Here is a 25964-nt window from a genome sequence, read left to right as displayed (position 1 = left end):
AGTTGCCTTTAGAAATCCTGATAAACATCTAATATTTGCTTTTACAAAATATAAAAGACAAACAAAAATGTATTAATAAAAATAAAAGGATTTGTTCTGTAAAATTTGGATTCAGTCAAAAGGCTGCACTAAAGGACCTAGAAGGTTATATGTGGCCTTAAGACCACAGGTTCTCCGCCCCTGGACTAAGTCATCTACTGTCACTGGGACCTGCTCTCTCCAAACCGTACAATGAAGGGGTAGGAGGTAAATTACCCCTAACAAGTCAAAGGTGGTACTTTTCAGTCATAAAATCTCTAAGGTCCTTCCTACATTTCCAGAAACTGGGCAAGGAAACAGAAGTACTTGTCCTTGCTGGGTCTAGAATTTGAATTACAAGCTAGTAAGTTTGCCTGTTGCTGTTTCATGGATACTGGCAGAAGACACGAGACTCCTGGTCAGAGAGGGCACGTTTACGTCAGTTCCCCTTAGAACCGAGTCCACCAAGCACGAGGAGCTGGCCTGGACGGACGTATACACACACTGCATCGCAGCTGAAGTGCACTGAGCTTGGGGATGTGCTGCTTTCACAGCAAGTGGTGAGTGAGTCTGTGCTTTGTCTGGGGGAAGATGTCACCTCATCCCTCCATGTAATTAGTTGCATAAACAACCCTGAGATTGGCCTGGACAAAAGGGTGGCCAGATCTTTGTAGTCCAGACACACTTGGCAAGACATGCATGAACACCAGAGGCCCAACAAGCCACCCTTTGTCCCGCATCGTCTTGGCTTCTGGTAAATTCTCACATGAGTGCCACTCCACTGGTCTTAGGGCATGTGCTGTAAGAGTGGAGCTCTGTGCAGCCCCTAGACCTCTACTCCTCGAGCCCCAGGAGAAAGAAGCAGTCAGGATCACTGCAGTCTTCATTTTAAGATGATGCAACTGAATAATTTTTATCTATCAAAAAGACATAGATAAGCTAAGCTAGACTTATCAGTGGACTAATATATAGGAACAATATAGTTTATTCTATGTTTACAATAATAATATTATTGCATGTTTATATTTCTAAAACTAAAAAGAAATAAACAAAAAGTTCCTAAACAAAGTATTGCTCACTCATGAAACTTCCAGTTTCTGAGCAATTGGCAAACACCTGTGTGTGCTGAATGACACAGGTGAGATCACGGCCTTGCTGCCCAAAGGGGACACTGTGAACAAGCAGCTCCGGGGACCCTCCACACAGCCCTGGCCAGCAGGTGGCAGAGGACACATGGTGTCTGCACAGCGTCGCCTGTCAGAGAGCGGCCTGCTTGCCACAGGCAAGGGGCCTGCAGACTCCTGCTAAGAGACGTACCAATTTCAGCCGGAAGATGCGAGATTTGGTTTTTTGGCAGATCCAGAACTCTCATGGCTTGAAACAGCTCAATATAGGTAGGAATGATTTGAATCAGGGTATTGCTTATGTGCCATTCTCTCAGGTGCGTCTGCTCCTTCAACGAATCCGGGAGCTCCTAAAATAAAATGAATGACATCCATCAGCACTGACCCCTCGGGGTGCACAGAAACATGTAAAACCAAGTCTTTATTTAAAAACAAGAAGCGAGAGCAGACACGAGAGCGTTAGATCTCACCGCCAGCGCTCCAGCCATTTCAAAAAGAAGCAAAGACACTGCCGCTGTCATTCACTTCACAGCAGAGTGGCCCGATTTCAAAGCCACCGTGAATTCAGATTATTAAAATCAAATCCTAAGGAACACAACCAGGCTCACATTCACAGCCAGAAAACATAGTATTTATTCACAACACACCAATTTAACATCTTCCAAAAATAAAATCTGTCCATATATTCAATTTTGAAATTGAATATAGTTTTGCTTTTAGAAATCCTTCATACACATCTAATATTTGCTGCACCAAATTTCCAGATGTCCTTATGAGACCGTGATAAGGAAAGAGCACCAGAAAGACAGTCGGCAGGGAGACCGAGGGCCGGCCCAGGCCCCGGCGTCTTCCAGGCCCGCCACTCCCTGAGCCTTCGCTTCCGAAGTGATGGTGAGGAACTCAGCAGTCCCCAGGGCCCCACCTGCTCTGGGATACATTTGTGACGGTGTTGGGAAGTGTTTAAAGACTTTAGGGGGCTACCTGTCTGGTTGAAGACACCTGTTACGGAGCCCCCGCTGCAGGAGGGGCATGCTCGGCACTGAAGGGCAGGACACAGATGGGGCGCAGGCGCCTGACCGCAGAAGCTGACCACGGAGCACCGTCAGCAAAGTGGCTGGAGCACAGGGATGGGGTAGAAAACTCCATGGGGCGCAGGGGGGGGTGTGGAGGGAGCAAGCAGAACCCACAGTGAGCCTTTGTTTACTACTCATACTTGTCATGTGCTCTGTGATCACTGCTGTTGGGCGTGGGGCTAAGCTTTCAGCTTACAAGAGCACTTTCACTCCAGTACTAGCCCACACAACAGAACCCTGCAAGAGGCAAAGTGGACATTATTAAGGCACATTTTAAAGAGGAAAACTGAAACCCAAAGATGTTTAAAGGAATCACAGTAGGGACCGGCTGTGTGGTTTGCAGGGCCCAGTGCGAAATGAAAATGCAAGCACCTTGTTAAAAATTAAGAATTTCAAGATGATGGCCACAGAGCATTAAACCAAGCATGGGGCCCTGTGCGACTGATTCTACAGCTGACTGCCTGGTTACCACCTGCCCCCGGCACTCAGCCCCGGCAACCGTCCCCACCCCTTCTGATCTGAATGGACCCACGCCACAGCAGACAGTCTGCCCCTGGAGCTGCCCCGGGAGCTGTGACAAAATGAAGAGTCGAAGAGTCGGCTCATCAGGGCACAGACTGCAGGCTCACAGCCACACTCTCCTCACGGAAGCTCCCATGGACTGACTCCCTCCTAAATAACTTTCCCATTCCACTCTTCCAATTCTGGCACACCTGAAAGTTGATTATACTTTCCAAACTGTGTTCATGACTATTTTTAATAACATGAGAAAAGTATTAGGGTATCATATTAAATAGAAATAAAAGAAATAGTGTAAAAATGACAGATTGAATATGCACATATAATTTTGCTCTTCTCCAAAATTCCATTAAAGCCGACAGCACAGGAACTTTTTAGACGGCACACACCTTGCAAAAGACAAAAAGAAAGGAAAGCTGGAAGACAGTAACCCAGCTTTCGGGTCTGCTCAGTCTTGGCCCAGCAGAGGAAACAACTGAGATACAACCCAGACTGCTCCCCAGAAGCCCCCAGAGGCTCAGGCAGTGAAAGAGCCAGGTACGCCTGGAAGTGAGAGCTGAAGGCAGGGCCCAAAGAAGGGGGTCAGGTTCCAAGTCTAAGGACCAGAACCTTGACCCCCATCCATGGCACAGATCAGCTGCCTCTGCCCCCACTCTTAGGAGACTGAGGCCTATTCTTTGGGGGGGGGGATGAAACAGAGTCCCTGGATTGGGGTCCTGCAGGCACAGCTGGGGCAGGGGAGGTGGCCGTCAGATGATGAATGCTGAGATTTTCCCTGTCTCGGAAACTGAGAGGATTCTGGTCTGTGGGCTCTCACAGGCTCCAGACAAAGCACCAACATGCAGAGCGAAGGGGAGGCAGCAGTGAGCCGGGAGCTCTGCAGTGATGCCCTCAAAAACTAAGTGTGCCCAACACACACTCAGAGCTCCTTAGTGCTCTGGAAAACTCAGTGTCTCCAGACTTCCCAGAAAATCCATGCATGCCTTTCTTCTTGTCCCAGCATAGGTAGTATCCCCGTACCTGCTGATCACAATGACGGGATGCGGGAGAAAGAATATCTAAGAGGTTTTACAGCAATAACGTCTCATTTTGGAAGGCCCATATGCCTAACAGGCTTCAGAGAGTGTCAGAGGAAGCATCAGCATCATTTTACTGATGAGGACGACAAAACACATGAAGTAAACTGCCGCAGGTCACATGACTAAGAAAGACCAGCCCCAGGATCATCCCAAACATTTACTCTCCCAGTCCAAATGCTTTCAGCCACAAGGTGAGAGGGTAACAGAGATGGCGGGCAGGTCCCAGAGAACCCTGTCCCGATGAAATGGGCAGTAGTCTGAGTTCCTCTGCCCAGGGCAGCTTCTCCAACAGGCGGACTCACCCTGGGCTCCCTCAACCAGAAACTGTCAGCTCACAGGCAACCCCTGGCGACACTTCCCCAAGCAAAGCAGTGGGTGGGTGCGCAGGAGCCAGGGCACCACCTGTAAACATTTGAGGAAAGAAAGAGGGGGCGTCTTTGCCACGGCCTCAGACTCGCAGGGCAGGAAAGCTGGGTAGAGGGCTGCTGAAATTCCTTTGCCAACCCAGGGCACTGCGGCAAGGCAGTGAGTCACTGCCCGCTGGAGGCCGTTGGATGAATGAAAGGCTCAGTGGTTTAAATTAAACTTTCAAAAAGGCAAAGAGTTATTTTAAATGCTGGAGGGAAGACAACAGAATGAAGCATCTTTAAAGACTGTGCCATCCTGGGGAGGGCCGCAGGGTCCCAGTCGCTTGGCCTGGGAGGGACCCAAGTGGATCCCACCGTGGTCTCCAGGACTACTCCGAGTTTCATGGAGGGAGAGACAGGAGAACCTGGTTCAGAGCAGGCAGTCGGCTGCTCCCCGCCCTCTGGAAAGCTCTCCACAGGCAAGCGCACTCACTTGGCCCAGGCCGACGCCTTGAGCTCAGCGGAGCAGCAGTCACCATCAGCCACGGCAAGGCATCAAGCAACATTTGCTGCAGACAGAGAAACACATCAACTCACCTTCCAGTGATCCCCCGAGAGCTCGAACACAAACCTACTGCTCCGTTTGCTGCTGTCCTTGGAAAGCAAACTCTGCCTCGTGAGAGTGTTCTTTTCGATCCTTTCCAGAAGCCGCACGCTGGTGTCTATGAAGCCATTCTTGCAGTACTCGGCCTGGGGGATGCCTTTCCTCCTGCACTCGGCCACGAAGTTCCACTCCTCCTTTATCCTGAAACAGGCAGCAGAGGCCACAGTTACTCTCCTGGGGAATTGTTGCTCCGTAGATTAATATTGCTATATAGAGACAGAAATGATTTCAGGAGTTTTGCAGGGCTTTGGCCTGAAGGAGTATGTGAAAGTGTTAGTTCACATACCAAAAGCTGCCTCGCCTCAGGAGGGCATCTCACAGATCAGCAGCGCTTTCCACGGTGACGCTGGCTTTCTCAGACCTGTCGGCTTGCGCCTGAGCTTCTGTACAGCAAAGCTTGGTATGGAGCCACGGGCTCCACTGATCAAAGAGTGCCCACCTGACAGACACCTGCAGCTAAAAGCAATTAGCCTAAGGGACAGTTCCTGCTTCACCTGAGTACCTGTCTCAGTCAACAGAAACTAGATAAAGAAATATAGAGCCACTATACTTCTGTTTAACCTTTCTGCTAAGTGATAGCTTTATCTTAGAACTTAGAAGTTTGTCTTAGAAAGATTTTGTAACCGTTTGCTCACGTAGATAGAGTTAATTAAGGGATCTCTAGAAGCTTTTGGGGAGACTTTTAACCTAAAAGGAACTACCTGTTATTATGTAAATCTGTTACCCCTGGCAACCGATCACCGTACCAATAAATACTGATGCGGGAATTCACTCGTGGCCTCACAGCTCACGGGAATGCTGGAGGTCTCCCGATCCCATCACCTGCCTGGAGAAGCTAGTCAGGGCCCCCAGGGGCAGGCACCCTCCTCCTACTCCTGCAGCCAGATTTCCCTGCACCGGCTGCCTAAACACTCTCCTCCTCTCTCCCTGCTGAGGGGTGGGGAGGCTGGGGGGCAGGTAGGGGACACCCTAAACCCTTCTGTGGATTATTAGTAACTTTGACTAGAAAAGTAGAAGAGGTGAGTTAGATGGAATTTCTGGCCAAAATTTCTACCAAAATTACCTATGCATTTCATTACAATCTCTTTTGAAGTTATATCGTACCAACCTAAGCTTTTAAAAAGTGCAGGGCCCCAGGAATTTGCTGATCTTTCAAGTGCCTTTGAATACAAACAGAGGAGCCTCAGTTCATAAATCACCTGACTGGAATGTCCTCTGTCAGCCACCTTGGGAAATTTCACACCTGTAAATGAAAAAACATCCAGCCAGACACTGGAGCTGGCTCAGGACTCAGCCTCTCACAAACCCTCGATACCATTTGTCACTAATTTCCTGACCTATCATGTTATAGCTTTTCACACTTGCGGCTTATCCTCCCAGCTTGACCCTAAGCTCCATGATGACAATGGGCATGTCTGGCTGCCCTAAGATGCCCACACAGCTGTTAGAACAGCGCTCTGCACCTGGTGGGCTTTTCTCTATTTAGGGATTTGTTTGCTGTTTGAGGCCTTTAACATACTCTGTGTGGTGCAAAACCAAGATTGTTTGTGGTTTTTCTTCCAAACTGTCAACACAGATGTCCGCCTCAAAATAAGGTAGCCCACATCTGATAGGGACTTCGATGCGTTCCACACGCTGGAGGGCATTCCAGACCCTACTCAGCTGAGCTGGAACTTGGTGGCAGTCAGGATCCAGGGGTTCTGGGGGCTGTTTTTAGAAACAGGCCGCAGATGCCAACCTGGTCTCTACATGGCCTAAGGCAGTACAAATGCTAAATAAGTGTGAAATAGACACAGGACTGGCTGCCCAGGTCTATGTGCAAATGTCACCTTCTTAATCAGACATTTTGCTCTTGAGAAACCACTTTGCATATTCCTGGAGTTTCCTGCTTGCCACTAAGCCGAGGGAAGCAGGAACATTTGCAAAAAATTTTTTGCTGACAGCACTGGCTGGCTTAGCCACACGGGTCCCAATCACAGTGAGCTGTGCTGGGGAAATCACCCAGCAGTCAACTAGTTAGGGCTTCAGGATTGACATAGGAAGTCTGTGAGGAATGTCATAAAAGTGATAAATTAAAAAAATACCAGCACATGAAGGGATATGAATTTAATACCAGAAGAAAGTGCTAAAAGAATTAGAAGTAGTCTCCTCTGGCAGAATTTACAGGAGCTTGAGATTGTTGCTTTTCATTATTAATAAGCTTTTCTATATGATTTAAATATTTGAATAGCTATATGATAAAAATACATTTTATTAATAAATATCTACCTGCACATTTAGATCTGACTGTAGCAGCCAGGGATGAGGGCATACCCTTGGTCTAAGACTTGCTGCCTGGCCTTCTGTTAGAAGAAATCCCTCCGAAATTTCAGCAGTCGATAGCACAGCTGCTGCAAGTGCTTGTATTCACTGAGCACTTTGCACGTTAATGACTCTAACTTTTCTATCCTCATTTCTTAGACTGAACCTGAAGGTAACTTCTGGCAATGTAATGAAATGATACCAGTTAAGCCCTCTATAATACATCTTTCCTATATCACAAATTACAAATCAATATAAATATTTCACATCTTAGTACAGTCAACAGAAAATGGGAAAAAAAAAGGAAATTAGACATACCCCATTAAAAATAATTATACACCAAATCTATTTTGTATTTCTTTCTTAAATATTTTATGTCTTATTCCCTCTGAAACCTGATAGGAACGGCAAGATGAGAATATAAACATTTTTTTAAATTCCATTCTCTTCCTGAAGAGTAATTAAAATAAATAAAATGTCACTGTTTTTGTACTTTATCGCCCATATAATTAAATATGAATTTTTTCCCTTGAATCAATTTTAGTAGAACATGAAATATGAGATAAGCATATAAAACAATGCCATTAGGGCTCTACTAATTAAATCAATAAATGTGCAAACAAATACTTTTTCCTTAGGAAATGAACCCATAATCCCAGCCCAGATGGCAATTAGCTTGATTGAATAAGAAATTCCTCACTGACAGCCTAACAATAGCTCTTCTATTCTCCCTCTAGATGCTCGAGTTTCAAAATGATATTCCGTATTTTAGCTCTACTTATAACTTTTAAGTGTTGGCATATACTTAATGGAACAAATACAGCATTACAAGATGACATGCCATGAAGTGAGGTAACAGAACAAGCTGGAGGGTTTTACTTGTCTTAGGAAATTTAAATTAACAAGATACCTACCTTTTATAATCAGGCATTCATCAGTTTTTCAATATACTAATTTCTGCACAAGAAACAGATCCCGAGAAACTAAGCTGACCTTCAAATAGTACTAATAATCACAATATGAATCATACTATGGAAACTCAAAAACACCTGCGAAGAAGGTAAATTTCTGAAGATCCTGAGAACCTTCAGGAACCTAAGTGCTCCTTCTTTAAACACCCACATTCCTCCTCATCTGCCCAGCCAACTTGGAGCTGGAAATGCCTAACAAACCTCCGAGAAGTTTTCTGTCTTAGGTTAAGATGAGACACAGCACAATCTCCGTGATGCTGAGCCTAGTGCAGAGTCAATGCTGTGTGCATGAGCTGTGAGGAGATGTTTACCACCACAGTGACAGAGCTGAAGGGTGGATACACTGCAAAGCAGGTTAGAGAACACAGCTTGCAGACCCCGATCTCCCATCTCCACAGATGGCTCTTGTTCCGAGAACCTCAGGAGGTTCCATCAGCTACAAACACTTCCTTAAACCTCCTCCACCCCAGGGCTTGGGTCCCCATGCAGCGAGCTTGCTCTATGCCAGAGTGACCCCAGATGGTAGGAGTGGGGAGGAAGCTGAGGCAGGGCTGAGAGCCACTTTGGGCTCGTGGGGCTCTGAGACCTTGTGTGATTATGGGAGTGTGAGTCTCTCAGATCCATTGCCATGGGAGTTGTCTGGTTTGACAGTTTCAATTCTTAAATTCAAGATTCATATCATATTGAATAATCTCAGATGAGTGCCAAGTGAAAAGATGTTTCAACTGTCTGTGATTATAGCATTACGTACAGGAAAGAGCTTGGCTAAATCCTCCATTTACCATCTTCGTGAACTTGGGAAAGTTACTTAGGTCCTAACTTCCTCATCTGCAAATTAGGGATAATGATAACCACCTAGAATCACTGTGAGACAAACAGTAGCAGCTTAGTTATCAAGCATAATCAGAACAGGTATTCATTCAATCCAAAAATCTCATAAAAGTGGAGAACCAAGAATATAGATACATTCACACTGTACACATTTTGTTTTTAACTTAAAGCATAAAAATACAGCACCATTTGCCAACTTGACATAGGGCCAGGGACTTCCTTTGAAAATGGGTCTGCCAATCAAAATCGCATTGTACCTTTCTTGTAAAACTGACACCCATAATGCATCATGCAAGAGTTCCAGTTTTAGATCTTTCCAAAGGAATAAGAATAAAAATAAAATTGACAGACATATGCAAAGCCACCTGAATGTACAACTTTTCTAGCTTGTCATGTTTTTATCAGCCTTATATGGTACTAATCCAATCATACGGCTGTCATTAATGTGTTTATCATAAATGTAGTTTTTCCAAAGCACTCAATTTGGTTTTCATGATAACTCTCTTTTACTCATATTTCATGAATTTATATATTAGTCAAATTACATCATTTTAATCCACATAAAAATGACACCAACACAATGACTCTTATCTAGTCTAGAATTCAGCTCAATGGGGGAGTGCTGAAGTCCATGACAGAGGGTGGCCCCAGGTGCCGGGGCTGCCACCTAGTGGCTTACCCGGGTGTGGCATGCATCAGGCAGCCTGGTGAGTTCAGTGGAAACCAGCTGAGCACTTTTCTACAGCATTTAGTGTAGAGGAATTTATTGTGTCATCGCCGTCTTCCCTGTGCCTAGCACAGTGCCTGGATTGTATGTATGTCCCTGTAATTATGGGTATTACTGTTACAGGAATCCAGTGTTCATCTTGGGCAACAGTGTAAGGTTCTGAAGTCCAACAAGGAAAATGTCACCAACAGTGAGAAAACTCGGAAGAAAAGCATCCTCCTCCACAACACAACTGTTGCCTGCCCCAATCCCTGTTCACTAAACGAGCCACAAGACCAGGGACAGAAAGCACGTACTTTTCCAATGCACTCTTCTCGAGCCTTTCTTCCTCCTTCTTCTGCCGAGCTTTGTGCTTCCTGACTCGAGTTTCCCACAAGGCTCTGATGACAGAAATGTCAAACACGACCACTTTATGTCCCATTTTGGGAGCATGGAATTACCTGTTTAAAAAATATATATGTCAGCTTCATACACAGACAGAAGAGAACAGTTTGAACATGCACTTTGAACTGAAACACGAATGCATCACCTGGCTTAAGGAATGATAATCTGTCTTACTACTTCCAGGATGGCGATTTGCTAATGTTCTTAGGGTCTGATAGTGCTCTGTGTCAGTCAGTCTTAGTTCAACACTCACCCTGGGGTAGTCTCTAGAACATCAGGCTTGTCTCCCCATCCCTCAGGTGAACTCTGGGTTCCCAAAGTCCCCGGGCATCCCCCAAGCCTGGTGGGTCCACATTCCATTCAATTTAACAGTGTATGCACCTAATCTTCCCAGTGGGCTGTAACAGACTCATAGACAGTTAGATGAATTAATCACAGCACAAACACACACACACATACACACATGTACACACACATTCTCTTTCCTTCTCTCTCAAGTAGAATAGAACTTCTTAGTTGTATTTAAACCTCCATAAAAACAAAGGCTGACATAGACAGTATTGTGATTACTTTTCTACTTAATTGAGAATGATCAAGAAAAGTCCCCTTTCATTCAGTACAATTTCTTCTAAATATATTTGAGTGTTCTTTCTTTCCTTTAAGTACAGGATATGAGGAACATAACTGGGATTTCCTTCCATCCTCCTCCCAACATCTTCCCTCTCGGAAACTGACACAACTCACTCCTCTGCTTCAGGTCGTCTTTCTTTGTGACCTCCAGCCCTTCCCTCCTCTGCCTCCCCACCCTCTACTATCTGAGGCTAGGAGCCAGCTACCATGAAGCAATAAAACCAAACATCATCACACCGAGCCCCCTCAGCACCTGCCCACCTAGGACTGACCACACTGCCTGGAGACATGTCCTCCGAGTTTCCTGCAGCATGAATCCTCACAAGCTTTTTACTTGAATTTCCAAGCACAAACAAAGTCAGACTCAGACACATCTTGGCCATCGGATCTTAGTGGGACTTGAGAGATGATTTTGTCTCTACTCTAAATTTCTCCAAATGAAACCTGGGAGGCCCAGACAAATTGTATGCCTGCATCCTTGGCACCTAGCACAGTGCCTGGCACATGGCATAAATAAATATTTACTGAATAAATATTTGTTGAATAAATGGGTGAGTGAATCAATGAGTAAATAAAAGATCTGCATCCACATTGCTTCACTCTCAGGCCACTAAATGAGCTTTCTCTCTTCTTTCTATTTTCCCACTTATGTTCATTATTTAAGTAATTACTTGTTCATTGCAAAAAAAAAAGGGAAAAAAACATTATCAGGACATGAAAGTTCATTTCAATTTCATTCCACTAAGCTTATGTCCCTTATTTAAGTAAAATAAGTTTCTAGACTTTGTTTTGAACTTGTATTGTTTTGAATTTCCCCTACCAGCAGCATCAAAATCTGGCTAAATCCATTTCCTGATTTGCACAAACACTCGGAGTATCAGTTAGTAAACAGTAGAGATGGTGAATATATGTTTTTTTCTCCAATTTCAGACACTTCTAAATAGCAGTCAGTAGGGATATGAAACCAAATATTTAATTTTCTGACTCAAGTGTGTGCTCTCTGTAAATATCTTGCCAACACAAATGGGAGAACTGGCTTACGTTTGCACAGCTGAACATTCAAAGCCCATAATTTTATTTTTATTATTTATTTTATTTATTAATTTTTTTTTTTTTTTTTTTTGAGGCAGAATCCCGCTCTGTCACACCCTGGCTAGAGTGCCATGGCGTCAGCCTAGCTCACAGCAACCTCAAACTCCTGGGCTCAAGCGATCCTTAATATAGCCATCCTAGTGGATGTGAAGTGGTATCTCATTGTTTTGATTTGCATTTTCCTGATGGCTAATGATGTTGAGAATCTTTTATATGCTTACTGGGCATTTATATATCTTCTCTGGAGAAATATCTATTCAGATCCTTTGCCCATCTTTAATTGGATTAATTTATCTTTTATTTATTGTTGAATTGTAATAGTACTGCATATATTCTAGATAAAGCTCTCTTACCAGATATATGATTTGCAAAACAATTTCTTCCCTTTTGTGAATTGTCTTTTCACTTTCTTGATTCTATCCTTCTACCTTTAATCTAAATATATACTTATACCTAATGTGAAATTTTGTAGACAGAATATTGTTGGATCATTTATTTAACCTATTCTGACTATCTCTGTATTTTAACTGGTGTGATTAAGCCATTTATATTTAATAATTACTCATATGTTTGGATTTAGGTTTGCCAGTTTATTGTTTTCCATTTGATCCTTCTTTTGTTTTCCTCTTTTACACTTTCCTGCCTTCTTTTCTCTGAACGTTTTTTAGTATTCCATTTTATTTTCTCTGGTATGTGTTTTACTATGTCTCTTTGGGTAGTTTTTTGTTGTTGTTATTGTTATGGTTGCCCTAGGAATTATAAGGTACATACGTACCTTTTCATGGTCTACTTAGAAACAATATTTCACCACTTCAGGCAACATGTAGAAACGTTACCGCCATATAGGCCCCCCTGTGCTTCCACCCTTATGTTGTAGTTGTCTTATGTATTACTTTAGTCAATGTTATGTTTTGGCTTCCAATCATCAAACTTATTTTAAAGAACTCATGAGGAGAAAACTAGCCCATTGTATTTACCCCGATATTTACCGTATTGCTTTTCCTTCTTTCCTGCTGTTCAAGTTTCTCTCTGGTATCATTTACCTTCTGTCTAAAAAACTTCCCTTAACAATTATTTTAGAGGAAGTATGCTGACAAATTCTTTTTTCCTTTATCTGAGGATGTCTTTTTCTTACCTCCATTCCTGAAGATGATTTTTGCTGGATATAAAATTCTGAGTTGACCTTTTTTTTTTCTTTCAGCACTTTAAAAATGTTGTGCCACTTTCTTCTGGTATCTGTGGTTTCTGATGAGAAATCTGCAGTGATTTGAACTGTATTCTCCTACAGGGGAATGCATCATTTTTCCCTTGCTACTTTCAAGATGATTTTCTTTGTCTCTGGTTTTCTTCAGGTTAATTATGATGTGTCCAGGCATTGGTTTCTTTGGATGTATCCTGTTTTGGATTTGCTCAGCTTGTTTATCAGTTGGCTTATATTTTTTGCCAAATTTGGGAATTTTCAGCCATTATTTCTTCAGATTTTCTTTCTGCACTACATTCTTTCTTGCCTCCTCCTGGAACTTTGATGACACAAACATTAGACCTTTCTGGTACTGTTCAATAGATTCTTGAGGACCTCTTCATTTTTTATAAATCTTTTCTTCCTTTTTTCAGGTTGGCAATATCCTGTAATCTACCTTCAATTTTCCTAACTCTTCCTTATGTCATCTCCATTATGTTTACAAGCCTATCCACTGAGTATTTTATTTCAATTATTGTCTATTTTATTTCTAAAATTTCCCTTTGGTCCTTTATATCTTCTGTTTCTTTGCCAATACTTTCTATCTTTCCATTCACATCCCAGGGCTGAGTGAGAGTACCCAAGAAAGGACAAACTTGGAATGGGTTCAGACCTCATTTCAGAAGTTGTGGTTCAGCCCACCAGATAGTAGATAAGACCTCTGCTTTGGTTAGGCTGCTCTGGAGTTGCTGGACAACCAATAGACCACTGCCCAGAATGCAGGTGGGGGAACAGCTGACAGGCAACTGCTGGCATGGGCATGTAGCAGAAGTCCAGGTGCTGGAAAGGGAAGAAGGACTTCCGAGTATGTAGACCACACATGGACTTGCAGAAGGAGTGGCAGCTTGGAGTGTGACCCTCAGGACCACAGACAACTATGCACAGGTTATGTGGAGGCTTGCAGAGAGAGACAGAATAGAGGCAGAGGCAGGAGGACTTCAGAGTACATGGGCTGCACAAGGGCTCTGTTTTCTGGGTCAAGAGAGAGAGCTGTAGAAAGGTTATCGCCAGGCTAAGGCTGCAATGTCGCAAAGGGACTTTATTTTGAGACTACAGCTGGGGCAGTTTCCAATAGATGTTCTCATACCCGTACTGCTGATCCCCAGCCCACACCAGAAAAGTCAGGAAGCCTCTTACTACCTTGTCTCTCCAGTGCCTTCTACTAAGAAAGCTTAACATCAGTGTTCACTTTAAAGGAAAAATATTTAAAGGAATTCCATCACATATCACAGAATACATATACTGGATGGTGCATTCAGAACTGCGAGGCAATAAGTTGAAAGCTGACACAGCAGTTAATCAGTTTGGTTAAGTTCAGACTTCAAATTCCAACCTGCCTTGTGTGGGCTGTGATTCCCACATCAGTTCCACGTGTGACACCCACTCATGTGGGACAAGAGGGGTGGTCTATCCTGGCAGTGTTCAGTTCCGACAGTCTTTGGCATGCTGGTCAGATGCACACATGCGCAGCTCAGGGAGTTCCTAAACAAACTTACAGAGCTGTTTTCCTGAGCTCCTCCTTCTCTGTGGTCTCCCTACTGCTTTCCAGATTCCTGGGCTCTCTTTTCAGTCCTCAGGCCAGAAACCTGGAGGTGTAGTTACCCTGCTCTGCCATGCACTTCCTGCAACTGCACCCACGTTCAGGGCCAAGCAGCAGGAGGACTGTGAGAAGCAAAAAAGCAATGAGGGTTTGCTCCACTCTTTTTGGGACTACAGCTCCTCTGGTCAGAAAGGAAGGTTTCCTGCAAGTTCTCACTTAGATGTGGAATCTTAAAAAGTTGAACTCATAGAAGTAGAGAATAGAAGGTGGTGGGCCAAGGAGGTGATCGAGAGTTGTGGTCAAAGGGTACAAAGTTTCAGGAAGACAGCAGGAATAAGTTTTGAGATCTACCAAACATCAGGGTGCCTATAGTCAATAATAATGTATTGCATATTTCAAAATAACTAAGAGAGTAAATTTCAAATGTCTCACCATAAAAATGATAGATAAATGAGATGATGGATATGTTAATTAGCTTGACTTAATTATTTCACATTGTATACATATATCAAAACATCACCTTATACCCCATAAATGTGACAATTATGATTTGTCAATTAAAAATAAAAATAAAAAATAAAAATAAATTAATTTTTAAATTTTTTTAATTAAAAAAGAAAGGAAACTTCCCATCTCTGTTTTAGGTGTCTGATCTCCTCCTACCACCACCACCATCACTGCTACTGTCACAATTTTCTGTGGCTGGAGCATGAGAAAACAGAGAAAAGAAAAAAAGAAAAAGGAAAAACAGGGATTTACCTCATTCTCTGAGCATTAGGAGTCCCACTTCCTACTCCTTGAGCAAAACTAGAAAGCTTCTCCCAGAGCTCCCTCTACAGGTGTCCTTGTGCCCAATTCTGGGTTTCAAGCCACCTGGAGTCCAGGCTTGGGAATTACACAGGGAAAAAAATGGGAAACACTATGGGTTATGTGACACTGAATTCTGGTGTCCTTTCCTTATCCTCTTGCAATCATTTACTTTTCCATATTCATATCACCGCTCCATGTAGTCTGTGCAGGTTTTATAGTGGGAGAGACAGGGTGGCGTGTGCCTAGGCCATCTCACCAAGAACCAGAAACCTCTGCATTTCATTTTTCTTTTACCACTTTTCTTACTCTGTTACTTTCAGCTCAGGAGCACCTAATCTGCAAAGGTCTTAAGGCTTTGGCTTTTGACATAAAAGCCTCCATAAAGAAATGCCTAACATGAGCGTGAAAACAGAAGATCAAAGTCCATAGATAATAATGGAGAAAAATTTTAAAAAAGATCGTCAGCATAATTTCTTGGAGGAAATCTCCGCCAAGAACCCAAGTCTACACATGAAAGTAAACGAAAAAGCCAAAGTAAAGTTAAATGCATTTGGGCCGTGCGGCCAGCCCGGCCAGCCAGAGTGACTGAAGCTGGAAGAACTGCTAGCTACCCAGAGGGCGTATGCTCTCTAGATCAACCAGACACAACTCAGATTCTTTCATTTCCTCGTTGAGGCTCTTTCACTGAGGTCCTTTCATTTCCTTAGGCCAGTCAGCCCTCGAGAAGTAACCAGATCTACATGTTAACTGCCCCTACATTAAAACATATCATTGCTTATTAAATTCTACACATTCATTTAGAGAAATGTAATTCAAGTTTCTATCTTAGGGAATGGCCTCTTCTTGATTGACGCCTTTGTGCTCTAAATATTTGATCATGTCAACAAAAATGACTTAATCATCTGATAAATTCCAGGAATATATGAAATTTAATTACCAAAGGCCTTGATATATTTTTAAATAGTTATACACCATTACTACTCTCAGTATTTTGGTGGTAAAGAGTGTATCCTGTGTCTGTCATCTAGCCACATTCACCATTTTCCCTGTGTTTTACAAAGCAGAGAAAGAAGTTCTGTTCTAAAACCTCCTTTGAATTAAGGGGGCTTTGAATGTGCCAGGATTAAGTCAGGGTCTTGCCTGTAAGATGAAATTCTGTTTGCAAATGTGAATGATGGAAACTGGATACTCCAAGAACAGTAGGTGATGACCACATCCACTAGAGACATATTAACACATGTTACGTCCAGAAGTGCTGGGAAGCTAAGAAATACAAGCTCCCGAGTGCCAGGTCCAGCCCAGCTCCTGGCATCCTGTGCAGAAAAGGGCTGAGTCCAGAGGCTTCTCTGGACAGCTGGACAAGTTCGACCTTAACCCAGGAGGTAGTAGCTCCGTGGGCGGGTGCTTAGGAAAGAGGTTTTCCACTGAGAGCCCACGAGTTAGTCCAGGGCTGGTAGAGACCCTCTAACCAGGGGTGAGGCCACACTGGGGAGCAGAGCAGATGCAGGTACCAGTCCCTCAGCAGCTTGGGACAAAGTCGCCTGGCAAATTTACAAAGTTAATCTCTTTGTAGAATGAACTCCAGTCAACACAATCTTTCAGGAAAATACAGAAAATGTAATGTCTTAAGAACTAACTTTCTCCAGGACTATAGGAATGTCCCCATACTATACTACGCCAAAACAGAAAAGGGAAAAATTAATCTATAGGACCCAGTGTGGGAGACCCTCAATACAAATAAAGCAATAGCATCTTAGAGGAAAATTTACAACCAAGTAGACTCTCCCCAGGCAGTGCAAAGCTTTAGCCTGGGTCCTTACTGAATCTGACAGCAAAGAGTCACGGTTCCAAGATGGCATCTAATTCCAGTTCCCTGCTGTGTGTCTGGGTGTGGGTGGTTATTGCAGAATTGTGAGGACAAGCCTCCCTAGCCTTGAGCTACCCTGTCCACAGTCACAGAGCATCCTCCAGAGAAGAAAACACCTGAGACCATGAGACAGAAGGAAAACAATGGCATTCCTCACTGGAAAGGAAAGGACCCTGGGGCACAGAGTGTGGTCAGGCACATTCCTCTCCTGTCCAGGGACTGCCAGGTACTTATGGTGTTGCAGCTCCTGCATCAAAATGTTAACCATCGCAGACTCTCAAAGGTTAGGTTCACAATGGAAAGAAAAATACTGTCTCGAAAAACCTTTTGCATCAATGCAAGAGTCAGCAAATGTTTTCAGTAAAGGACAAGATAGTAAATATTTTAGGCTTCACATGCTAATAGGCAAAATCAAAGACATTATATAGGAATTTACAAAAGAAAAGAGAAAACTCCTGGCCTGCCCCTCCCCACTTGCTCTGGGTGGGCCATCCGGTGGTGAGCAGGTTTTATGCCCAGTCGCCGCTTGCTGGACACGTTCTCAGGGCAAGAGCGACTGCCCAAGAGGGAAGAAGCCGGCAGGCCTGGTGAGCAGAGGGGTAGGGTTGGGGATGGCAGGCGAAACCTGCTGTAGTCAGGTTCACCCTCTGCTCCAGTGACACCCAGATGGATGCCTGTGTGTCCTTCTCTCCTCCAGGCATCTCAAGTTGGCTGGCTGGAGGCAAGGTGATCTGCTAAGTCACCACCTCCTGAGCTGAGATTCCACTGCTTGCTGTCCGGCAACTGCCAACGATGGAGACTCCAATGTGTAGATGGCAACCAGCGTGGGCCCTGGCCTACAGCAAGACACAGCTGGCCAGGGAGCTGGGCACTGAGAGTAGACACAGAAGGGGACACCCCAGCTTGGTCCCCAGCTGTCCCAGCAGTGCCCACGTGCCATACAAAACAGGTGCCAGGCCTTTGCAGTATAGTTTGCTGATCCTAGCGTTAGCAGATAATAAAACATAAAATATTTTGATTTAGTGGATATGATGAGCTAACCTGTACCCACAAATTCTTTCACATTCTTCCTTTTAAAAAGGTGGAGCTTGAGCCGGGCGCGGTAGCTCACCCTGTAATCCTAGCACTCTGGGAGTCTGAGGCGGGTGGATCGTTTGAGCTCAGGAGTTTGAGACTAGCCTGAGCAAGAGCAAGACCCCATCTCTACTAAAAATAGAAAGAAATTATATGGACAACTAAAAATATATACAGAAAAAAATCAGCCGGACATAGTGGTACATGCCTATAGTCCCAGCTACTCAGGAGGCTGAGGCAGGAGGATCGCTTGAGCCCAGGAGTTTGAGGTTGCTGTGAGCTAGGCTGACACCACGGTACTCTAGCCCGGGTAACAGAGTGAGACTCTGTCTCAAAAAATAAAATAAAATAAAATAAAATAAAATAAATACATAAATAAAAAGGTGGGGCTTAATTCCTCTCGCCTTGAGGTGGGCTGGACTTAGTGACTCACTTGTAATGGATACAATGTGATGAAAGTGATGGTGTGTGACTTCCCAGATTAGGCCCTAAAAGATATTGCTCACTCTCTCCCTTGGATCACTCACTCCCTCTGGGGGAAGTCAGCCACCATGTTACAAGGATGCTCAAGCAGCCCTTGTGGAGAAGCGTCCTGAGGAGAGGAACTAAGGCCTCCTGCCCATAGTCACGTGAGTGGGCTCTCCTACAAGCAGATCCTCGAGCCCCAGTCAGGCCTTCAGATGAGTGTAGCCCCAGCCAACATCTTGACTGCAACTTCGTGAGACACCCTGAGCCAGAAACACTCAGCTACACTGCCTCAGATTTCTGACTCTCAGAAACTGTGAGATAAAAAATGTATGTTATTTTAAGCTGAAATGTTTACAGGTAATTGTTATATAGCAATAAATAACTAAGACAGTAGACAGTAAAATATGAGGCACTTATAAAAATCATCAGTCTTAACTTACAGTGACATCTGGCGTCAATATCCCTATATCCAGCTGCTTCCGTGACATAAGCACTTGGATGTCTCACACATATCTCAAAGAAACCCCCAAACTTATTCCTTTAGAATCTACCCTTCCCCAGGCCTGCCTTAATTCCCCACTTCAGGAATGACTACATTATCTGTAGGTCAGTCCTTTTTCTTTCTGTTCCCTCACTCTGCCCACCCACCATGCAGACATGCACGTACACACACACACACACACACACACACACACACACACACTCACTCATCCACTCATCCAATTTTCTATCACTCAGGTCTTAGAGGACATGCATTTCTCACCACCCAGGGTCACATCTTGCCTCAGTTGTTCAAAAGTCTCCTGACTAGTCTCCTGGCTTCCCATCACCCATATCCAATCCACTTTCCACTCAACAGTGACAGTCATTTTCCAACAAAAACTAGATCATGCTGCCACAGGGCTCAAATCCTCCCAAGACGTCCCTGTGGAATGAGAGTGAGATTCCAGCTCTTCATAGGGGCAGTGAGCCCCTGGCATGATCTGTCCTCAGCCAGCCCTCCTCCCCACCCCCGACTTCACCCCTACTGCTCCGCCCCTTAGTGCACATCCACCCCGCACTTCTTTCCCCTCAGAGCTCAGCACATGCTGCCCCCTGTGCCTAGACCACTCTTCCCTATTCCCATGACCTCCTCCCCACAGCCCCGAACTCAGCTTAAATGTTCTCTCCTCAGTTGCCTTCCAGCCTCCTCCTCTAAAGAAGACCCGCCCGTTACATTCTCTGTCCATCTATGGCTTATTCACAGTACGGCACTTAATGCAAGTTAAATATATGATTGTTTAATTATTAATATATTTCAAATGTCCGTGGATGAAGCCACAGTTTACTGATAGGAGCAGCTACCAGGAAGTCCCCAGAAGCCTGGCGTCCATCAACTCAGCCACCCGACAGTGAGCAGGCCACACAGTGGCAGATGTAGTCTCTATCACCTCGCACGAGCCCCTGCACAGAGAGGGCTGCCACGGACATTAAATGAGGAGGCTCTGAGTCCTTCAAGGGCTACAGACGCCAGCCTCCTGCTTTCGAACCTCAATACAGAAACCATGTGTACTGCGCCATTTTACTTAGCGTGTATTTCTTTTTCCAATTCCTAGGAATCCTGAATAACTGACATTTATGGGCAGCCAAATACAGAAAAACTGAGGTCTTGTCCATGCCTCCAAATTCCCAGTCTCGAGGGGAGAACATGCGCATAAAGGGATGTATCTCAGCGCAGCATACTGATTGGGAGCCAAGAGGAGGGACGCCCAGGGAGGGGTGGGGAGAGTCCCACAAGGACGGTGAGGAAGGGAAAGGGCCATCAGTGCAGGTTTGGCTGGATAACTTCTGTGCCCCCCTCCCCAACCCGGTTATATCAGTATCACTTTACAGAACCATCCACTCGCCTGAGCCAGAGGGCATGACTGGAAAAACATGTCCCCTGGCACCAGAGCACTAGTCTCCACTCAGAAGTCATACGCGGGGGGAGGGAGGACTTTCTGGTGACCTAGTCCTCTCGCTTCTTGTCAAGTGACAGACTGCACTGGGAGGTGGGAGGTGCAGAGTGGGTGCAGGGCAAACAGAGCATCATGAAGCAGTGGAGGAGTCTGGGAGGAGGTGCTCCCTCTGGAGGTGGGGAGGGCTGAGGGGAGGGAGACGAGATGGTGCCAGGGGAGAGGGGCCTGGCTCCCTCCTCCCCTCCTGTCCCTCAGGGACCTCAGGACCCCTGTCCCCTTGGGCTGCCCAGTTCTAGGCCACAACACACGTCCAAGCATGCCCTTGATGTGAAGACCCATATCGGCAGCCTTGCCAGATTCAAGAGAACTGTAACCAACGGAATTTCTGGAGACACCAAGTACAACGGGGGCAATAATATGGCAGCCAAGGAGCTTTGGTGACTCAAATTCCATTCTATCCTCACATAAGGCCATTGCCTGGACCCCAAAGTTGGAATGCAGAGTGAGCTTTCCGATAGAAACTGTGGGAGAAGGGCCAGGTGAGCTCATGCCTGTAATCCTAGCACTTTGGGAGGCCGAGGCGGGAGGATCACTTGAGGCCAAGAGTGTGAGACCAGCGTGAGTAAAAGCAAGACCCTACACAGAGAGGTGTGCCTTGGCCATCTGTTTTTTTCTACAAAAAGTAGAAAAATTAGCTCAGACTGGTGGCACACACCTGTAGTCCCAGCTACTCAAGAGTTTGAGGCAGGAGGATCACTTTAGCCCAGGAATTTGAGGCTGTAGTGGGCTGTGATGATGCCACTGCACTGTAGCCCAGGCGACAGAGAAAGACCCTGTCTCAAAATAAAAAGAGAAGCAAAGGGACAAGTATGGACCACATATTCAAGTAAAGTTAGTATAGTCAGCCAAATCATTTATGTCACATGATCAGTTTCCCTGGGGACACCTGATTATTTTTATGGAAATTTGTTAAGCTAGAAAATCCAGCCCAGGAGAGGGAAGGTCCAGATAGGATTAAGAAGGCCTAATCAGAGCCCGATTGCAGGGCTGGAGCTCTGCCTACTGGCTTACTGGCGGTATGGCCCTGAGAATGTGGCCTAACCTCTCTGAGCCCCGGTGTTCTCCCGCGGACACGACGCAACAGCAGCACCAAGCTCACCGGGTCGGTAAGAGGGTTACATGTGAACATTTGTGCCAAGTGCTTAGACAGTAGCTGGCACCTAGTGAGGCTCAAAAAAGGTCAATTATTTAAAGGAAAAAAAGGAAAGAAATTAAGACAGGGTCATTGTCAATAATTAAATGTAAGATAAAAACAAGAGGTTCTTGAGCATCTGAGAGTTTTTCTCCACCCTTCACGGTTAGCAGAGGCTCTTTGGAAGAATAATGCTGAACCCCCTCCCATCCCTGAGTTCTGGGGGGGGGGGCTTGGTCCAGCAGAAGATCCAGCAGCAGGGCTGAGCCGCTTAAAGCCAGGCAGCTCTCTGGGTCTCCAATCACTTTCCACCCTGGACCCCACCCCGCCCGCCTAGCCCCACCAAGGGCCCTGAGACGCTCTTCCCGCTCAGGGTCAGGTGTCACTCATACCTTTCAGGGCGCCAGAGGATACAAACAAAGTTGATTTATCGCCCCCGGACAGCGCTTTGGGCCAGAACGCCTTGCGCTCAGCCGTGCCCCGGGGCCGGTCGCAGGGAAGCCCGCTAAGCGGGCTCCAGAGTCACCCGCGCGCCCGCCCCAGCGTCCCCGCTTCCTCCCTGTTCAGTTGTAGCCCTTGGCCTAAAACACAGGTCAATACCTAGTCCTCAGCCCCTGTCCCATTAGGGACACTTACCCCTGGGCTGGCTCGAGGTCACCACGGCCCCAGGGGAGGACGTAAACTAGCGGAGCGCACCGGGGCGCAGCTCCCCGCAGGTGGCGCGCCCCGCCCGCCCCTCTCCCGCAGTCCCTTCCCCCTCCAGGAAGGCCACCGCGACCACCGCCCTTACCTCCACCTCCCCGGAGTCGGCGCGTAATCCGCTGTTTACACCCGCAGAGCAGCACCGCGGAGCCGGAAGAGCCCGCGCTGCCCGGAGCCTGCCGTGCCTGTGCGCTAACAGGCTATATTTGTAAGCGGATAACATGATCTGGAGGACATGTGCTGATAAACTATCTATCTATTCTATGTGACTCAGCCCAGCCTGAGACAAAACAGATTTCTCCGGGGAGAGTTTGGCACAGAGCGGACCGCGGCCGGCCAGGGTGAGCCCTGGAACCAGGACTGGCTGCATGTCTGCTACACACGGCTGCACCCTTTCACGTTGGAAATCCTAAGGTGTGGGACTAAAACAGGGCCAGAGCAGGGACCGGTTCCGTGTCTTAGCTCTAAGCCAGGAACCCAAGAAGCAGGATTACAAGGCCACATGACCAAGGGAATGTAAGTTTTTCCAATGTTGGAAGAAATGGACGTGGAAGGTCTCGATTTCATCCTTATATTTCTTTCTTTTTAATTTCCTAAAATGTATGTGAGTTTAGGCTCTCTCTAGAGAGTTTAATAATTGGGCCAATACGTTTTGCAGATAGCCAACATCGTGAAATCTGACAATAATCAGATTATTGATTATTGCGCCCAGGAGTCCTCACAACCCCTTCCTGCCCTTTCATGGCTCCGGCTGCTCACATACCTTGGCCCTAAAACTGAGAAATACCTTTTGTCTGATATATACAAATAATTCTAATTACAAAAATTACTTTATTTTAAAAGGACTGTTTTCTGTACTGAACATTTTCTGTTTGTTGACATTTATAATTAAATTATCTAAATGTACATGCTGAGTTGTTAATAGGGGACAATAAATCTTTGTGACTGTATTAAATCATACCTCTAAAGGGTTGAATGTGCTTTTTTATTACTTAGGATAGAGCTTTAAAATTATTTTTCTTTTTTGGATAAATAATGTAAGTTATCTACTTATTAGATAGTGTTTAGTTTGGTTTTTGTTTTGTTTTGTTCCTAGCATTCTGAAACAAAAGAAAATAAATCAAAGAGGTAGTTTCAGTTTAGATACTACTTAAATATTATTTCAATTTATGAGAGACCTAAATATGCAAAAGCTTAATCATATTTAACTGGGGAAAAAATTTCCATAAATGCATTCAAACTGCAGTGGGACGTCCTTATGATGCTAGGGTTAGAGGAGCGAGCCATTGCAGAGCCCAGGCCCCTCAGACTATACTGTGCACCCACATAGGGTGAGAAATTTACCAAATAAAAATATAGGACACAGGCTGGGCGTGGTGGCTCACGCCTGTAATCCTAGCACTCTAGGAGGCCGAGGCCGGTGGATTGCTCCCGGTCAGGAGTTCGAGACCAGCCTCAGCAAGAGCGAGACCCCCGTCTCTACTAAAAGTAGAAAGAAATTATCTGGCCAACTAAAAATATATATATAGAAAAAATTAGCCGGCATGGTGGCGCCTGCCTGTAGTCCCAGCTACTGGGGAGGCTGAGGCAGGAGGATTGCTTAAGCCCAGGAGTTTGAGGTTGCTGTGAGCTAGGCTGACGCCACGGCACTCACTCTAGCCTGGGCAACACAGCGAGACTCTGTCTCAAAAAAAAAAAAATAAATAAATAAATAAAAATATATAGGACACAATTAGAGTTGAATCTCAGATAAACAACAAATAAGTTTTTAATATAAGTATGTCTCAAATACTACAAGGGACATACTTATACTAAAAACTTTTTTGTTGTTTATCTGAAATTTAAATCTAACTGGATGTCCTGTATTTTATCTGGTAACCCTACACCCAAAACCACCCAGGATCTTACTAAAATGCAGAGTGTGGAGGAAACCAGAGACAGGCTGAGAGTCTGTACCTCTAACCTGGTACAGGTGGTACGGACCTGGAATTAGGACAGTCTGGTGCAGGGGTACCCAGGACGGGTTCCTCACTAGCATGGCTTGGAGGGCCCCTCTCCTCCTAGGAGGCTTTCACTCAGTAAGCCTGGGGTGCGGTTCAGGGGTCAGTATTTTCAGCATGCTCCACAGTTGATTCTGATTCATAGTCAGGGATGTGAACCAGGAGGCATTTTAAAATACAAAATGTACTCATGCTCATGTAAGGAATTGTTACTATCATATTAAATTCACTGGGCAGAGATTTCTGTGTCTCTGGGCTGGGTGTATCCAGGAAGACTTTCCAGTTTCTCAGCAGCTGGGGGGCAGCAGGTAGGACTGTGCCTTGTGGTCTTCCCTTCCCAGTGCTCCCACACAGCTGGAATCGGCCCAACTCATACACAGCCTTATAATTACCAACCTCAGCTGGTGTCTAAGAGCTCAAGACCTTTTTATGCCACTCAGCTCCAGCTGGGCTCAGAGCCTCTACTGAAATGCAGTCCAAAGACCCTGCTTCAGCTCCTCCAGGGGGATGTGTACATATTTGCCGCACATCCAAAGGGATTCCGCATACACACTCAGCCAGACATCTGTGGGAGGACCAAAATGCTTTCCTCACAGCCATTCTGAGGCTAGTGCTCCTGTCGGAACGTGAGTCACAGGCACAGCAAAGCATTCTTCCAAGAAAATCCCTGGTCTCACCAACCCCTTACCATCCCCCTTATTTTATAACGTAATTATAGAGGAATGAAAAACTAGAAAGTTTGCAAACATTGCATTCCACTTCAGTGATCATTACTAAATGCCTCCCCCTGATGCGGGAGCAGGTGGCCGGGGCTCCTGGCTCACTACCCCACATTTGCAGTCTAAAAACCCGGAGCACAGCACTCTGGGCTGAGGAGGGCTGCATTGGCCCTCATGGGTCACATGCCACACTCCTAAACAGCAGAGCTCCAGTGTCTAACACAGCAGCCACAGCCATGTGGAGTTACTGAGCACTCGAAACGTGGCTAGTCCAAACTGAGATGAATTGTAAGTACGAAATACACATCTATTTCAAAGACTTACTATTTTTTTAAATAAAATATGTCATCTGTTTTTTATTTTAACAACATAATTGATATTTGGGATATATTGGGTCAAATAAAATATATTGTTAAAGTTATTTCACCTGTTTCTCTGTACTTTGTTAATGTGGCTATTAGAAAATTTAAACTTACACACCAGGCTGGCATGCTATTTCAATTGGGCCACACTGCCCTGAGTCAGAGAATCTAGACTTGGACGACCCCAGTGGGAAATTCTCGGACAGGGGCTCCCGTTATCACAAAGCCTGGCCACAGGGAGCACTAAGGATCCCAACTCAGAGCAGAATGCTGTGCCCTTCTCTCCAAGATTC

The 25964-nt window shown here is 45.3% G+C and overlaps 1 protein-coding gene across 1 annotated transcript in view; it reads right to left on the bottom strand.

Moving 5' to 3' along the window:
• The window catches only part of LRRC2 (leucine rich repeat containing 2), a 41340-nt gene extending 18493 nt beyond the window's left edge, over positions 1 to 22847 (bottom strand). Inside the window, exons 1-4 of the mRNA XM_045530672.1 lie at positions 22679 to 22847; positions 9951 to 10094; positions 4758 to 4965; positions 1336 to 1492 (exon numbers count right to left, since the gene is read on the bottom strand). Coding sequence (XP_045386628.1) covers positions 1336 to 1492; positions 4758 to 4965; positions 9951 to 10075 — 490 coding nt within the window. The 5' untranslated portion in view covers positions 10076 to 10094; positions 22679 to 22847. The remainder of the gene's footprint in view (positions 1 to 1335; positions 1493 to 4757; positions 4966 to 9950; positions 10095 to 22678) is intronic.
• Positions 22848 to 25964: the final 3117 nt, after the last annotated feature.

The sequence above is a fragment of the Lemur catta genome, chromosome 18 (assembly GCF_020740605.2).
Source record: "Lemur catta isolate mLemCat1 chromosome 18, mLemCat1.pri, whole genome shotgun sequence".
Taxonomy (NCBI): Eukaryota; Metazoa; Chordata; class Mammalia; order Primates; family Lemuridae; genus Lemur; species Lemur catta.
This window is presented reverse-complemented; position numbering and strand designations above follow the sequence as displayed.